Source organism: Callospermophilus lateralis, chromosome 1 (assembly GCF_048772815.1).
Source record: "Callospermophilus lateralis isolate mCalLat2 chromosome 1, mCalLat2.hap1, whole genome shotgun sequence".
NCBI lineage: Eukaryota > Metazoa > Chordata > Mammalia > Rodentia > Sciuridae > Callospermophilus > Callospermophilus lateralis.
The window spans coordinates 99,899,628-99,916,162 of NC_135305.1; the positions used below are offsets into that span (position 1 = coordinate 99,899,628).

A 16,535-nucleotide genomic window follows, 5' to 3' on the forward strand; every position below is an offset into this window, starting at 1 on the left:
CCACAGCCTCAGACACCTACATCCAGTACCCAACTTGGACAGCTAGTGGCCGAGACCACATCAGCCCTGGGCCAAGGCTGCCTATTAGCACATCCCCTGACAGCCCTCAGGGTGGCTGCTCTGTGCTCCCCCCAGTACTTCTCCAAGTTGACATTGGGGCCCAAGCCTTCCCTAAACCAGGAGCCCTGTGGGTAGGGAAGGAAAGGGACCAAGGGCTACGTTTGGTATGGGGAAGTCTTGAGCCCATGAGAGCAGCTTGGGGCATCCAGGAAGTGTCCCTAGGTAGAACCCTTTCTCTCAGACCATGGGATCCACATTCAGCCTGTCCCTGGAGTGAGACCCTGAGGACTAAGTCTTGCTGTTCTATCCTATACTAGGCCTCCAGAGTTCCTCCTCCAGTTTGGGTGATCCTGCAGTGGGTGAGCAGCGGACACAGGGTGGACATTAGCTATAGGAGCAGGCAGGACTTGCCTGGGTAGCCCAGTATTCCACCAAGATAGGGTGAGAGTGACCACTGTCCATCTACCCAGGCATAGCCAGGCTGGGCACAGATACAGGATCTTTATTATATTGTGCTCTCTACAGGGGTAGATGAGTCCTGGCCTTCAGTGTGGCCAGGGCCAAGTGTGAGAAACTGCATGGAGACTAGGACAGGCCAGCTCAGGCTGAATCAGCAGTTTGGCCAGAGGAGGGTAAAGTTGCCACGGCTACAACAGAAATCTGGTTCTGGTTGCTCTGGCCTGGACTCCACGGAAACAAGGCGTTGGGCCCCACGCTGGCTCAGTGAAATGCAGTCAGAGACACGGACCTCTAGGTTTCTTCCCTCCCTGGAACAGAAGGAACAGGGGGTCAGGGCAGGCAGAGGGCCAGGGCAGTGAGGCTCCACATGCCCACATCCCCAATTGGCCCCATACTCACCTCTGGCAGTGTGAAGCCAGTACACCCACCAGCTCCCCGATACGATTGTCCAGAGGTGGCTGGGAGCGGTTCAGACATACCACGAGGTCATCATGGCCCCGGGCATGCAGTACCACCAGCTGGTCCCGTCCACTGGTCACACTCACCCCTGTCACCTGAGCAGGAAACTCGGGGTCAGGGATACAGCAGCCCTCCTTAGGAAGCCCCTCCTAAGACCTAATGAGAAGCCCTGCCTTTGGCAGAGTGCTAACTCCAGCTCTCGGCCACCCTGCCACTTCCTTCCCTCTCTGGTACCTGCTGGCAAAGAGGAGAGTTCAGCAGGGCATCATGCCATAGGAATTTCTGTCATTATGGAATATTCTAGATCTTTGCTGATAGATTAGCACCTGCCCCTACTGAACACTTGAATGTATTACTGTTATTGAAAAGCTGAGTTTTTAGTTTTACCTCATTTTGGTTACATTTAAATAACCACACTGGCATGTGGCAACCACATCAGACAGCATTATGATAACAGGACAGTCACAGAACCCCCAAATTCATGGGAGACCCAGATCCAACATTGATTCCCTGCCCAGGCTGCTCCTTGTCCTATGAGAATTCATGGGAACAAAGAGCTGCCATGCAAGGGAGCAGGTAGGCTACAGAGCCAGGCAGAAGGTAGGGACAGGGTCCTGCAGGAGGTACTTGAGAACTGTAGCAGGCACTTGAGTGTGTTCTAGCATGCCTAGGTAGGAACCACCCAGAGAGGCCTAGGTGGGGAGAGGAGCCATTTGGCTTGACCAGAATGTGAGAGCATGAGTCAGGGGGACAAGGTGGTTGGGCCAGCAGAGCTGGCAGAGGCAGACCCTCCACCACATGAGCCATAGGAAGCCACTTCAGGATTTTCAGTAGCGGTTGCCACTGCCTGAGTGTCAGAATGCTCCAGGCCATCACAGATAGTGGGAAAGAGACTTAGGCAAGGCTTCCAGCCCAGGGGCCCTGCAGAGCCCCACAAAGATGCTCCATATGCAGCCCATGGTACTCACCGCATCCAGAGGCACAGCCCGCATTACCCGGTACTGACGGCCAGGCTCCAGTTTGTAGAGGTGCCGGTCTGTAAGCAGAAGGGCCCGGTCCCGGCACTTGCGGAAGCGGTTCACCTGCAGGAGGGGTGGCTGGACCTAGGCTGGTGCCAACTGCTCCACTCGTGGCCCCAGGCCCCAGGTATCCCTCCTTCCTCCCTTCCCTGGCTCTTCTCCTCACTGACTGAGCTGTCCTGACAAATTCCAGAGTTTCAGAAGCAGCTGTGCCTGAGCTGGATATGTCTCAAGGGTCTCTCCTGGGCACCCCCAACCCATGCCCCCAAACCCCGAGACAAGGTACTGACCTTACGGACATGGCTAGAAAAGAGCACAGCTCCAAAGCCATCCTTCTCTCGAAGGGTCTTCAGTTGCTGAGCAAACAAGCCTGCGGCTGTGGGGTTGTCAGTGCCCTGAGAATAGATGGTGGGGAGGGGATGTTTGGGATGGGGTCTTGGGATCACACTCACTAATGGCAAATCACCACATTGTCCTTCACCTCAGGAAATGCTGATATTCTAGGCCAGGTCTGTGCCCCACTCTCACTGCCCTCCACACCCACCCAACAGGCAGCTGCTGCTCAAGCCCAGGCCTATATTCTCTGGAGAGATGCCCGTGGGCAGGCAAGAACCTAGATCCTAGGCACAGGAACTGTCCACCTGGATGGGCCTCCTATCTCCAGACTGCCATTCCCTGAAGACCAGATATAGGACAGCAAATTCATAGCAGCCAGGAGAGGACCGAGGAAGCCATGCAGGGAGAGTGGGTATGTGCAGGCCTGCCTGACTAGGGGTGCTGTATCTGAGAACACGATAGTGTAGGGTGGTACACTCAGCTATACCTGAAAACATGGGATTCCCAAGGTTCCAGGGAGAGCCCAGGCAGGGGAGCCAGATGAAAACCCTTAAACCTCAGGGATGAAATCTTAAGAGGGAAAGACAGGGGCCAAGAGCACGGTCAACAAGTCAGCACTGGTTGGCAAGGATGCATGGTGAGACAGGCACATTGTCAGCAGCGAGCTTCCCCACCATACACAGCTCCATGCTCGCCTGGCACTCACAGAGGACAGGTAGTCTTGAGCCCAGGCTCTCTGGCAGCCCCAGTCCTGACGTAGACCCTGCAGGGCCCCCATGGCAGCCACTTTGGCCTTGATCTGAGCCATATCTGAAGGTGGAATGTTCTTTACCAGCTGCCGGGCCCGCCACCTGGAAGAGGGAAGTAGTCAGAGGACACCAGCCTGTGTATTTATGCCCTCCCCAACCCCTTCTACAGGAGAGAGTCAGTCATCAGACTGGTGCTAATTGCCCTTTGAGTCCCAATTTCTGTTAGCTTCTCTGGTCTTGGCTTCTCACATTCAACACTTGTCTCTGGAAGATGGTCCAAGATCTCTGACCACACAGCACACTCCCATTCTAAGCACACCTACTCTGTGCCCCTCCTGGAGAGCTTCTACTCAGTCTTCAAGGACCCATTCAGGTGCAGAGTCCCCCAAACCCCAGCCCTGACTAACTCTCCTCCCCTCCCAAAGACCGTGGCCCTGGACCTGGAATGTCCAGCACGGTACTGGGATAATCAGGGATCTGCCACCAACTGGGATGTGACAGTCAGCTAATGTGGCCCAGTCTTATCTTTCTGCTTTGGCTGGTATATCTCCAGCCAGGTACTAAGATGAAAGGTTCAGTGTTCAGAGGATGCTGGCTACATGAGAAATGAGGAGGACTTAAGGCAGTACCTGCAGAAGAGCATGTGGCAGGTGTCCTGGAAGGGCTGCAGCACAGCAGGGGGCAGCGGCCACTCAATGTCCCGGCCATAGAGTGGGGGCTGTCGTGCAGCCTGAAACCTCCGCTGCAGCTCTGCCAAGTGAGCACGCACCTTATGCCTCCGGAACCAGCGCATGATAGTGTAGATGGCTCGCAACCGCCTGCAGCGCCATCTAGCCAGGGTACCTCTCCATGCCTGAGTGGGTCAGATGGGATGGATATGGTGTCAGGCCCAGGCAGACCTGACCTCCTAAACCCAACTGTGCCCCTGAATCTTTCCTGATCACCCCCTGCTTGTTTCTAGGGGAAACCGACCCAACCCCCTGCTCCCAGAAACCAGGTCCAGTCAGAGGTTGGTTCCAGCTTGGGCATGTAGCCAGCTAGGCTGGAAGAGTACTGTCCAAGGCTCTGTAGACTCTCAGAAAAGAGTAATTTGCCTGTGCTAGGCTTTCTTTTTTTTCTTTTTTTCTTTTCTTTTTTTTTTTTTTTTTTGTACCAAGGACTGAACTGAGGGGCAGGGGCACTCAACCACTGAGGCACTCAAGAGTAACTCAGCTAAGTTGCTGAGACTGGCTTTGAACTCTAGATCCTCCTGCCTCAGCTTCCCAAGCCACTGGGATTACAGGCATGTGCTACCATGCTCAACTATGCTAGGCTTTTCAAGCTGGGACCTGGCATTGTAGGGATCCCCAGATTCTCAGGAGAAAGCTCATGTAAGAAGAAAGGTGGGAGCAGATGGAGGTGCTTGATCATCTACTAGGGCATCTGACAACTTCTGGGTGACCCTGAGACAGAGGGCCACCACTAGATGGTGACTGTAAGAACCTAAACTGGATACCCCACAAGGCAAGCAGCCTAGGGACTCACAGATTAAGACAGACTTAAGCAATAAACCATTGACCACACAGTGTAAGGACCCTGACTTCAACAGACCAGGAACACCATCAGGAGCCGATTGGATAATGTATCCATTGTGGGATTCAGGAGGACACCCATTCCCGCTGTGGTGGGCAGCTCCCTACTCCCCACACCTTCTGTAGCAGCAGCACAATGATGGGGATGAGGCGGGCTCGGCTCTGCTCCAGTGTGACCAGCGTCCGGGGTGAGCGGATGAACAGCTTGCTGTGGCCAAAGGCTACATCCCCTTGCAGCCTGTGCTGCTCCAGGAGGGCGCTCACAGCCGCCTTGTCAGAGCCCAGCAGGTGGTTGGGCCATGTGTACTCACAGGTCATCTTGTACCTGTTAGCATAGGACAGAGCAATGGGGATCTGGCTCCAGGAAGAGGGCATGGAACCTGCCCTGCCCATACTTGAGGAGATACTCCACTCTGGGAGTCCCAGAGCCAAAATTTTCCTGGCATGATCCTAGAGCAGTTGTGATACCTATATGTATATGTGTCCTACACATGTGCCTCTACCACATGTCCTCCCGTACCTTTCACATGTGCCCTTGTACACATGTCCATGTACATGTCTTCCCACATGTCCTCAACAGACATTTTGGTGCCTTGAAGCCAGCAGCATGCTGGCTCTCACTTGTACCAATGTGTACAAAATGTTTAGGGACTCTCCTACCCCTTGGACGCTACACAAGATTTATAGCCTAGATTGATAGAGTTGGGTGCCTATACCTGAGGAGAAATCGAGAGTATGGCTGGCGGGAAGCAAAGCCAGCCCTGCGGACTCTCACATTCTCCAGCAGCCCCAGGTATGCGACCTGGTGGCGGCAGTGGTCCTCATCCAGCCTTCCAGCCACCTTGTCCTCATTGGGTTTGATGCAGCGGACATAGAAAGGTTCCTATAGGGACAGAGTGGGGGTTAGAGATCTGAGCCAGTGGCCACTATTTGCACTAACTTGAAAAGGGATTTCTTGAACCCCCAAAGGCTCAGGTTAAGAGGAGAGTCAGGCAAAGGGAAATCATAGCACAAGTGCAGAGGCTCAGAGCATGGAGCAGGACTCATGAGGAGGTCTGGCCAAAGCCAGGTTCTAGCCCAAGAGAGCAGGATCAGGTCTCCTCCACTGAATATTATGTTGTTAAACCCACCAGCTGCGAACCCCGCACCAATTTCCCCTTTGACTTTGGACCCAAACACCACGGAAAGATAGTACCAGTTTCTTTTACCCATTGCCCCAGCCACCAGAAGAATCCCAGCTCTCAGTGGGGGCTGGGTGGGGTCAACCCCATCAGGGCCCCCTGCCCAAGAGGCAGTGGGGCAAAGGGATGGTACATGAATCTCACTGTATGCTCAGTGACTGATCAAGTCTGGTCCCTGAGCCCCCACATCTAATTTCTGTAGTGGGTGTGTTCCCTACTTGGGGAAGACATGGTTCAAGCAGACTGTACAAGAATGCCAACCCTCCGTGATGGGCACCCAGGACACAGAAAGAAGGATCTGGAAAGTCAGGGTGGGGCAGGAGTACCTTGGAGGCCAGGTTCTCCACTAGGGCCACCATGGAGTTCTTGAATAGTGTGCCAGCTGTCAGGGGGCGCTTGGTTACCTCTGTGATGTCCTGCTGTCCATCTGGCCACATAGCCCGCAATGTGGGATCTGAGCTGCGGACACAGATTGCATACCCAACTGCCCTCTTAGGAGCAGCCCCACCTGTCCCAGTGTGGCCCTTAGTTACTGCATGGCTTTAGCCTTGAGCTGTAGCCTGTCCTCTTGTCAAGTGGATCAGGTGCCAGAGTCCCTGAAGACCACCAGCCCTGGGCCTCTGGCACCAGTACAACTAGCAAGTGCTTACCTATTGTAGAACAGCCGCTTGAAGTCCTGGAAGAGGGAGTCTCTGTTCTTGTCAATGAAGCCCTCCACAGAGTACCTGCCCAAGTCCAGGGTCAGTGAGGTGATCAGGGAGGGACTAGACTGCCAGGCCTCTCAAATGCTGACAAACACTGAAGGCCCCCCACCTGCCTCTGTTTTTGGAGGTCGGTCTCTCTCCCTCCTTGCTGCCCTCTCTCTTCTCCTTCTCCCTCACATCTGCATTCTCTTTCATCACCTAAGACTCACTCCCTGAAGAGAAATTTCTCTCCTGGAAGATGAATCAAGTGGATTAGCACCTAGCTTTGAAGCCAAACATCCCTATACTGAATCCCAGCTCCACACGAACATGCTGTGTGACCTCAGACAGGTCATTCAAACCCTCTGCTTCAATGTACATCAAATGCTTGCACAGTGAGTCCTCATAAGTATTAGTGACTGCAATTATGACCAGAAACTCCTGAATCTTAGGTCTATTTTAGTCTTGTGACATGAGAGCCTTAGAATCATGTTCTTCTTCTTGGACCCCCAGAAAGCTGTGTCAAATCGTAGCTCCATCTGCAGTCCCTGTGCAGGGTGTGGATTATTGTAAATACATCTAATATCTGGCTTCTTTGTCTTCATCATCTACTAGTTAGTCTCCTTGGGAAAATCATGTTAGACACTTGCACCTCTCTTTGAGTCACCTTGAATCCTCTTTAGGATTGGGTGAGACACAGGTAAATTAATAATCATCATGACAATCCCTGAAGGACACCCTGAGTCTTGATGCTCAGAGCCTGCATGAGGACTGAAGTGAGACTTCACCTGGGACCTTGTTAGAAATGCAGGATCTTTGCCCCCTTGCCCCACTACCCAACTTGCAGCTCCCCCACCAATAGGCTGGAGTGGGGTATTTTTTATAAACTCTCCAAATGAATGAAGCCTGAGTTGAGAACTACTATCCTCAAAACTTCATGTCCTGTCTTACACCTATGCTTCTAGGTGAAGGGCATGTTTTCTATGTCTTTATAGGGCAGGGTCCTTGCCATTCTCCAGGAAAGTGACTTGTGCAGTAGTGCCTCATGCAGGAACCAGGGTGCAGGTGGAAGCAGAGGACACTTACGTGACATCTCCTGCATAATGCTTGATCCGGAAATCTCGGCCAAACTCCATTGTCTTGTCAGTGGGGCAAAGCTATAGGATAGGCCAAGGTCAAAACATAGAAGGTGGGGGAAGGTCTTTGGTCTTTGGTGGACAGTCCCACAGCCACCCTGCCTGGGCAAAGGAAACTGTCACAGTGATTTGAATGGCACCAAGTTGGGTCCCTCCAAGGCCCCCCAGGCACAGGTATTGCAGTGCCTCTTGGCATGTCCCATCAGCCCTCTGTGCCCAAGGAACAGCTAAAGCACCTGGCGGCTGGAGTAGTGTGGATGGTGGCGATGGTGTGTGTCCAGGGTCTGCAGGAAGATTCGGTCGGTAATGGGTCCCGCAGTGCTGCAGGCCTCATCCAGCACAGCCAGGATGCCTCGATGGGGCCGCTCCACCAGCTCCACAATGGTGGCATTGTTGAAGTATTCGACCTGGGTGAAAGCAGCCAGCCAGGAGACTCTTGAAGCCATCTAGACACCTACCTGTTAACCTCATCTCACTCATCGCCTGCTCAGTGCCCGCAAGGCTGCAGGAGGTTCCCAACACCATCCTCCTTCATGTGAAGGGTACTCACAGTCTGCCAGGTGATTCCCTCACGCTCATACTCTTCCTGCTCCTGCTTCAGGATGAGCCGGATGAAGAGCTGCTGCAGCTTCTCATTGCAGTAGTTGATGCAGAACTGCTCAAAGCTGGGGGTAAGCAGGGCCTTCAGAGGGTCTCTCCCTCCTCATGGGTACAGTAAAATGGCTTCCCCTCCCCCCACATTTCCCCTGATAGTGCCAGGACCCCATGAGGCTTTACTGCAGTTTATACATCCCTGCTTACCCTCCACTGTAACCCTACCCACCATGTGCACATATTGGAATAGACTTGGAATTCACAGCCAGGAGAAGTGAGCCCCAAAATATTAGCTTTCATCAGGGCACTGCTGGTCAAGGACTCAGCCAAGGTAGGCTGGAAGGGTAGGAGACCTGGGGTTCAGGACCAGTGAGAAAATCCAGACATTCCTACCTCCCAGTCCCAGCTGAGCTTTCCAGGACCTTGGTGTCCACAGCATTTGGGGAGTCAGAACTGGGGACATGGTTGGCTGGATTGCTCACCTGTTGACAGGGAACACCTCAAAGCCATAGATGTCCAGCACACCAATGACTGTGTCCTTGCCATCACGACGAGGGTCACGGCCCCGGGCTTCCATGATACCATTGATCCTGTCCACCACCCACTCAAACAGCCGCTGGTAGACTGCCTGGGGGCAGAGCATGCCACTTCTTGCTGCTGCCATCCTGGCATCCCCTACAAAGGCCTCCTGGGTTTCCCCCTTTTAACCACCCTGGGAGTACCTTGGCACAGGCATCCCGGGCGTAGCTGGCCTCTGCCACAGTATGGCCTTTCTCTATGAGTTCCCGGCCTCCAGAAGCCACAGTGCGAGCCAGCAGGGAGCGGAGCACCAGGTCCCTGGGCGTGGCAGTCAGCTCAGCCACATGGTCTACCAATGCCTCCTCAGCCACTGCTAGGCCCCCTTTCTGTGGCCCATCTTCTTCTCTCTCCATGAACTCGATGTTTCCCTGGTGATGGGGGTACCATGAATAGTCCAGGCTCCTCATCTCCAAGGAGCCTAGACACCTTTGAATGGGAAAAAGGAAAGGAAGCAGGGGGTGGGATGTAGGGGACCTTGCCTTGTTCAGACAGCATGGTTAGCTGGTCATTGCAAGCCCATGGACACAGCAGAGACGGGGATCAGGAGCCTTTGCTAAGGACTCCCAACAACTTACTCCTCATGGCTCTCAGAGCTCTGAGGCTGAATGAGAGGTTCTGAGGAACAACTTAACCAAGAGGCAGTCTGCTCAATGTGAGATGCAAAATGCTTGGTTGTCACAGCCTGCAGTCTGGACTCCTGAGAGCAAGCTCTATTGGACAACCACTGAGCTCATCACTAGCAAATCAACCTCAGCAAGGGAGGCAGTCAACTCAGCTTCACTGGAATAATTCAAGTGAGTCCAATCCTGGCCCCTGAGTTGTTCCTAAAAGGACATCTCTGTGGGGAGATGGCCTCCCAGACACTCCCAGACCCTCTCAGCCAGGCTCACCAGGTGCAATATGGCAGCCAGGATGCGGTGTACTGATGCCACCTCCTCAGGACTGAAGCCAATGACCCTCATGGCCTCAGTCACTGCCTGGTGGCTTCTCTCATCACTGTCCAAGCCCTAAGGGAGAAGAAACTCACCACCCAAGTGAACACAGCCTAGGCCCCCTGTACTCCCTGAACCCCTGTGTCCCAGGCACCTGCTTACCCCACATCCTGTCCCATCCATAGACCCCAATTCCTCTATATCAGGTACCTGCTTACCCTGTCCTCTGTCTCCTCCCCAAGCTGTTTTCCTTTCACCCCTCCACCACATACATTTACCCAAGTTGTTCACACCACTCTAGTTTGATCCAATTGCTGCCCATTCCCTGCTCCCACTCCCAGGACCCTGAACCTAAGTCTGATTGAGACCCATGCCCCTTATACTTGCATTGTGCACACCCATGTTGAGCCCGGCTCCCTGGCGTGTGAAATTATACACAGCAGGGTTTCTCTCCAGGTACAGTTCTTGTAGCTCTTGGTCCTCACAGCCCCTAAGCAACTGAAGGATGCAGATGCAACTTAGTTAGGCCACTAAGCTCCAAGGACCCTCCTATATCCCCACCTAACCCTCACAGATGCAGGATAACACATGAACACATTCTTCCCTCCAGCCTTGAACCAACAAACACAGGGGTAGTTCAAAGATGATGTGGAAACTTCCCATGTGCCAAGAGCTCCACCTCAGTGTAGACCTCAGAGCCTGTGAAGACACTGCCTGTGTCCCAGGGAGCTCTTATATTTTGGGGGTCTCAAATGTTAAGGATACCTTGCCTCCATGCCCAATGAGCTCTCGCCCTCTTGTATGTGGGCTTGGGATAGCTATGGTGGGGAATAAAGACAATGTCTAGGAACAGATGGAATGGAGTAGGGTGGGGAAGTTGGGATAATGAGGGAGGTGGAAAGTGGGTCCAGCCTGTTTTACTCTTTTCCTCCTCCCACTTTGCTTTTTCCCCACAATCCCTCCCCATATACAGAGGCTCACCTGGTAGAATGCATGGAAGTTCCTTTCGCCCACATGCTGCTTGAGAACCCTGGACTGAAGAGAAGGGAAGTTGGACCCCAGCCTGATGATGGGCTGCCCCAGGGACAGTGAGTCTCAGAGAAGGGTCACTGACAGAGCCCAGTTTTCCTAACCTGCAACATCAGGGTCAGTGTGTTCCCAGTTCCTGGGGTCCCCAGGCCTGGGAAAGATTTCAGCTAGGGTCCCCCATGTGGGTTTCCTCAGCCCACGTACTCACCTTTTCCAGCAGGTAACTGTGGATGTGTCCTCCAACAGGATCTCCCTTGAAGTCAAAGTTAATATCCATGTACTTGCCAAAGCGGCTGGAGTTGTGATTGCGGTTGGTGCGGGCATTGCCAAAGGCCTCTAGCACACAGGTGGATTTGAGCAGTACATCTTTAACCCTGTGGACAGAGAGATGAGGGCTCAATGCAAAGATGCCTGTCTAGAGAACAGTGTCTCTGCCTGAGTTGTCTTCACAGAAATTATAGCATCTCAGATGAGTCAGAGAACTGACTGAGAGGGAGAAAAGGCCCTGCCTTGCCTGGTGCTTCCTCAGAGCTATGTGATAATCATTCTGCCTCAGACTCAGGAAGGCACTTTGTGGACTTGCTCGTGCTGTGTAGTCTGCAGCAGCTCTGAGCTCAGGACAGGTGCTCAGCAAATGCTATTCTTAGTTTCTTGTGGCTACACTTTCCCCTGATCTCTTCTGTAGCCTGAGGAGGTGGAACTGGTCTGATCTGGTCTGGTTCAGACACAGGAAGGTGCTTCTGCAAGGCCCCAAGGGGGAGCAGTGGGCAGGCCATCCCTGGTTTCCTGGATCAGGGCCTCAGGACCATCTGTGTAGCCTACATTCCTGCCTGGCGTGCTCCGTCATCTTGACCAGACTACTAACTTTTCCAGGTTTCTGTGGACCTCCTTGGGGGCACCCCCTGCCCTGTTCTGAGCCATATCTAGTATCTCCTATACCCCTCCATATCCACCTGTCAGTGATACCTCCTCTCTAAGCAATGGCCTGTGTGCCTTAGCTGGGTTTCACCCCTCATTATCTGAGAGATCCTTAGTGTATCTCAGCCATATCTTTTTATTTTTTTTATAGTTCTTTTGTTTTATTTATTTATATGTGGTACTGAGAATTGAATCCAGGGCCTCACACATGCCAGGCAAGTGCTCTACCACTGAGTCACAACTCCAGCCGCTCAGCCATAACTTACCTCTAGGTATGGGAAGTGACTCAAGAATCCTCCTTACTGGGCATGGATTAAGATAGGCTCTAGCTCCTGTCTTTTGCCTTCTGGTGCCAGGCCCTTTCCCAACAGATTCATGGTCCACAGTCACTTACCTCTCCACCTCAGCTCTCTGGCTTGGATTGGTGACAGCAGCGATGTACTGCATGATGTGCTTGCTGGCTTCTGTCTTCCCTGCCCCACTCTCCCCTGCCGGAAAGATGGGAGATGGAAAATTCAGTGAGGCTGTGACCCTTAGCTCAGCTCCCTGTCCCTGCCTGCACCTCCAGGATGCAGGAGATATCTAAGCACTTTCATTTGCTATTTACAAATGAGGCAAGGATTGCAGGGCAGGTACCTGAGATGACGATGCAGGTGTCCCTGGACCTGCGCTTCATCGCCTTGTAGGCAGCATTGGCTACAGCATAGAGGTGAGGTGGTCGCTCGTAGAGCTCTCGGCCCTGGTACCTGGAAATGGCCTCAGGCCCATATAGAGGCAGCTCCTGGTAGGGATTCACGGACACCAGTACCTCACCGATGTAGGTGTAGATGCGGCCTTTCTCAAACCTGGGCACAATGGGTAAGGCCTCAGCATTCACCACTTTGCACAACCCACATGGGGAGGGTTCCAGTCAGCCCCACCAGTAAAGGCTGAGCATAGAGAAGGCAAAAGAGGATGGTGTCCATTCAAGTTTCCCTGGTACCATCCTGAGTGAGTTGAACCTCTCAGTCGTCCCTACCATGTAGGGTATGTATCAGCTCTGGAGGCTGAGACAGGAGGATAGCAAGTTCAAAGCCAGCCTTCTTTCTTCCTTCCTTCTTTCTTTCCTTCCTTCCTCTCTTTCTTTATCTTTCTTTTTCAATCTCTCTCTCTCTCTCTCCTTTCCTCTCTCCCTCCCCCTACCCTTCTTTCTTTCTTTCTTTCTTTTTTTTTTTTTTTTGGTACCAGGGATTGAATTTACCTGGTACCAGGTGCTTAACCACATTATGAGCCACATTCCCACCCTTTTATTGTATTTTATTTAAAGACAGGGTCTCACTGAGTTGCTTAGGGCCTTGCTAAATTGTGGAGGCTGGCTTTGAACTCATGGTCCTCCTGCCTCAGTCTCCCAAGTTGCTGGGATTACAGGCATGCACCACCACACCGGGCTTTTATTTATTTGTTTGTTTGTTTATTTATTTATTTATATTTTGGAGGTACCAAAAATAAAAATTGAACTCAGAGGCACTTGACCACTGAGTCACATCCCCAGCTATATTTTTGTATTTTATTTAGGGTCTGAGTTGCTTAGCACCTTGTTTTTTGCTGAGGCTGGCTTTGAACTTGCTATCCTCCTGTCTCAGCCTCCAGAGCTGCTGGGATTACAGGCATGTGTGACTGCCCCCAGCACACACTACTTTCTAGGGGGGGCTCCTAAAGTCCCAGGAATCAGGACTACCTATTCTACAAAGGGAATCTACTTGTGTAATACCCTCAACAGGGTCATGGCTGATTCCTGGGTGAATCCTTCAGGGTGGGTAGGTGATGGGGTTGCAAGAAAGGGGCTTGGCTGGAGAAGAGGGAGGAGACTTAGTTGTTTCCTGTGTTAGGGCCTGGGCGGGAACTAGAGCCGGAAGGAGACCCGCCCTGCCCCACCCAGACCACAGGGAGGGGTTGGAGCAATGTGCCTGCACACACAGGCTTTGTGCCCCAGCCTGTGGCCAATGGCCAATGACCTTCTCCCAGGACATCCTCAGTCTTCTCCATCTTTCTGTTTACAAACCAAGTCACTGTGGAGAGCCTGTCAGTACCTCTCTGCCTTCTGCCCCTGGGAGGAGAACTGACCTGCCTGCTCCTTGGCCACAGAATCCCTTAGTATGTGGGACCCGCCCTTCCCCAAGAAGCCCTGTCTGGGTTCCTCTTCCTCCGTTGCCTCTGACAAGGGTGCCCTCTGCTCAACTATAATACTCCTACAGGCCATGTGGCCGGCAGTAAATCACTGTCCTCTCCAGGATCAATGTTCTCATCCTCAAAATGGAGAGGATACTGTCTCTCTCATGAACTCATTTTTATGAGAATGAGGTAGAATAATGATAATGAGCACAAAATGCTGGGCTCATTTCCTACCTTATCCTCTCCTTCGGTCAGGATCACAGCCTCTTGACTTCTGTGCTTAGTGGGGCTCTTGGTCCCCTACCTTTCCTGGGGAGCTTCCTGGCACACAGCAGTCCTCCCCTGGGAGGCAGGCATGAAGCCCCGCTGTATGCAAGACCATCTAGCATGCCATACCCCTAGATCCCCAGCTCATTCCTGTCTTCTCTCTGCTTCCGGTACTGACAATGTGAGCTCCAATGTCACTTCTACTAGCTGTGTCCTAAGACATCCCACAAGCCCCAGAGCATCATCTCAACTCATTGAGATTGTTTGGACCCAAGGGTGGGGACTGCCCACTTCATCTCAGTGTCCCCAGTGCTCAGGCCACCCCTATGTGAGATGAAACATGGGAGCATCAGCGGGAGGAGGGTTTGGAAGGGGACACAGCCTGGTCCTGATGCCTTTGCCTGTCTGTCCCAGTAGGATCATGCTATGGCCCAATCACAGGAAGGAAGAGGTGACAAGTGCCTGGGCTATATGGGAAGCAGGGTCGGAACAGCTCCAGCCCTTAAGGACAGTCACTTTCTGGGCAGCCACTATCTCTTTAGGGTATGCTTTCAGGCACTCATTTCAGCTTGTGTGGTCTGTGTGTGTGTGTGTGTGTGTGTGTGCCGCTGACCCCTTCCTTGATGATGAGGACCCATATTCCTTCCCTGTTTCCCTCAGGTATACGGGAAGAGGTTGGGGGGGGCGGGGAGGAAGGAAGGCCAGGACCCTTGCCCCACATTTACCTGAGCTGCAGGTTCTTCATGAAGTCCTCCATAGACACTTGGTCCAAGAGCACAAAGTCAGGCTTGCCATACTCAGGACCATCCTCATCTTCCATTCTGCCTGATGGAAACACTCAGGCCAGGATACTCCGACCTTTCTGTGCAAGACGTAGACAGGAGGGGAAGCCTGGAGAGGCCCAGCCCCCTGTCAGACTCCTACAGCATTGTGGTAAAGTAGGAAGTGGGTTCTGGCCCTGGGAGGGCGGCCCTGCCCATTTGCTGCTCCCTCCCCAGGGGTGCTTGAGCTGCTTCCTGCTACCAGAGCAGGAAAGCCTGTGTCTAATGGGTTCTCCCTACTCTGGAGGGGTCCTTGCTGCCCTTCTCAAAAGCTCCTATTTAACCCCCAAGCGGAAGAGACTCTGTGGGTTGTTTCCAATCCTGGCTGCATGTTAGGGTTTGCTGTGGGACATTAAAGAAAAATTTTTTGACATGGTCATGGTCACCCAGCCACACATATTTGTCAACACAGAACTGAAAACTAAATGAGCCCAGCATGGTGGTGCATGCCTGTAATCCTAGTAACTCTAGAAACTGAGCCTGGAGGATCACAAGTTTGAGGCCAGACCCAGCAATTTACCAAGACCCTGTCTCAAAATGAAAAATTTTAAAGGATTAGGGATGTAGCTCAGTACTCAGTAGTAAAGCACTCCTGGGTTCAATTCATAGTCCCTCACCCTACCCCTAGAAAAGAATTCAATAGAGGTGAAATTTACTGCATATACATTGTATCTTAACACAAAAGTGAAAAAGGATGCTGATACCTGAGACCCTGGGGTAGAGGACCAAACAATAGCATTCTTTAAAGTGCCTGCTAGCCAATCAGGGTATAAGATACAAAGTCTTCCCGTCTACCTTATAGAGATTCCAGTGGTGGGGATTCAAGTTGCTGAAATTTCCCACTTTATCAACCAGGGAGGGACACAGGCCCCTATGAAGTTCTCTATGGAGGCCAGTTGCAATAAGACTTATGCCCATGTCTTTTGCTTTGTCCTTCCATCCAGCCTTCATGGACGGTAGATGAGGTCATACAGGCCTGGAGCCCCTAGGTCTCATCTCAGCACTCACAGATCTCAGCCTGTGGTCATTAAGATATGTGGATGCAACCGCACATTTGGATAATGGCCCAGTTGGTCATGGCTCAGGTTTGTCTTCAACAGTACTACTGACTGAGGGGTCTGCTTGCAAGCACACAGGGAAGTACTCTTTCAATCCTCCCTCAAGCAGGAAGTCTAGATGGCAGACTCCAATATTCTCAAACTGGAGTCATTTGTGTACCATCTTGAGATTTGTTATATTCCAACACTTAACAATTTTTTCTCAATCTTTTCACTTTTTAGGCTTTAAATTGTTTGTTAATGCAAGTTATTTCTTATCTCTATAAAATACCTTAAAATGAAAGCATATTTAATAAAATTTTAAGTGTTTATTCAAGTACCTGGTAAAACTAGCTACCATTAGTGATAAGGAGTCACTGGTCCCCCAAAATCCCCTGCTCCAGCCAGGCATGGTGATAGCAGGTCTATAATCCCAGCTAGTCAAGAGGCAGTAGAATTGATGAGTGCGTTGGCACATGCCTGTAATCTCAGTGGCTCTGGAGATTGAGGCAGGAGGATCTCAAGTTCAAAGCCAGCCTCAGCAATTTAGCAAG

General features: G+C 52.1%; 1 protein-coding gene across 1 annotated transcript; it reads right to left on the reverse strand.

Moving 5' to 3' along the window:
* Positions 1-579: 579 nt before the first annotated feature.
* Myo1g (myosin IG) lies at positions 580-14,955 on the reverse strand. Its single transcript, XM_076864375.2, has 22 exons — positions 14,849-14,955; positions 12,342-12,550; positions 12,100-12,193; positions 10,996-11,161; positions 10,740-10,793; positions 10,146-10,256; positions 9,717-9,833; positions 8,970-9,194; positions 8,730-8,875; positions 8,204-8,318; positions 7,890-8,060; positions 7,604-7,674; positions 6,485-6,559; positions 6,161-6,293; positions 5,370-5,536; positions 4,771-4,978; positions 3,712-3,935; positions 3,040-3,184; positions 2,288-2,392; positions 1,947-2,060; positions 919-1,073; positions 580-827 (listed from the first exon to the last, which is right to left on the reverse strand). Exons 1-22 carry the CDS (start codon positions 14,941-14,943, stop codon positions 671-673), a joined length of 3,057 nt encoding a protein of 1,018 aa, XP_076720490.2. The 5' UTR covers positions 14,944-14,955; the 3' UTR covers positions 580-670.
* Between the last annotated feature and the right edge of the window lie 1,580 nt (positions 14,956-16,535).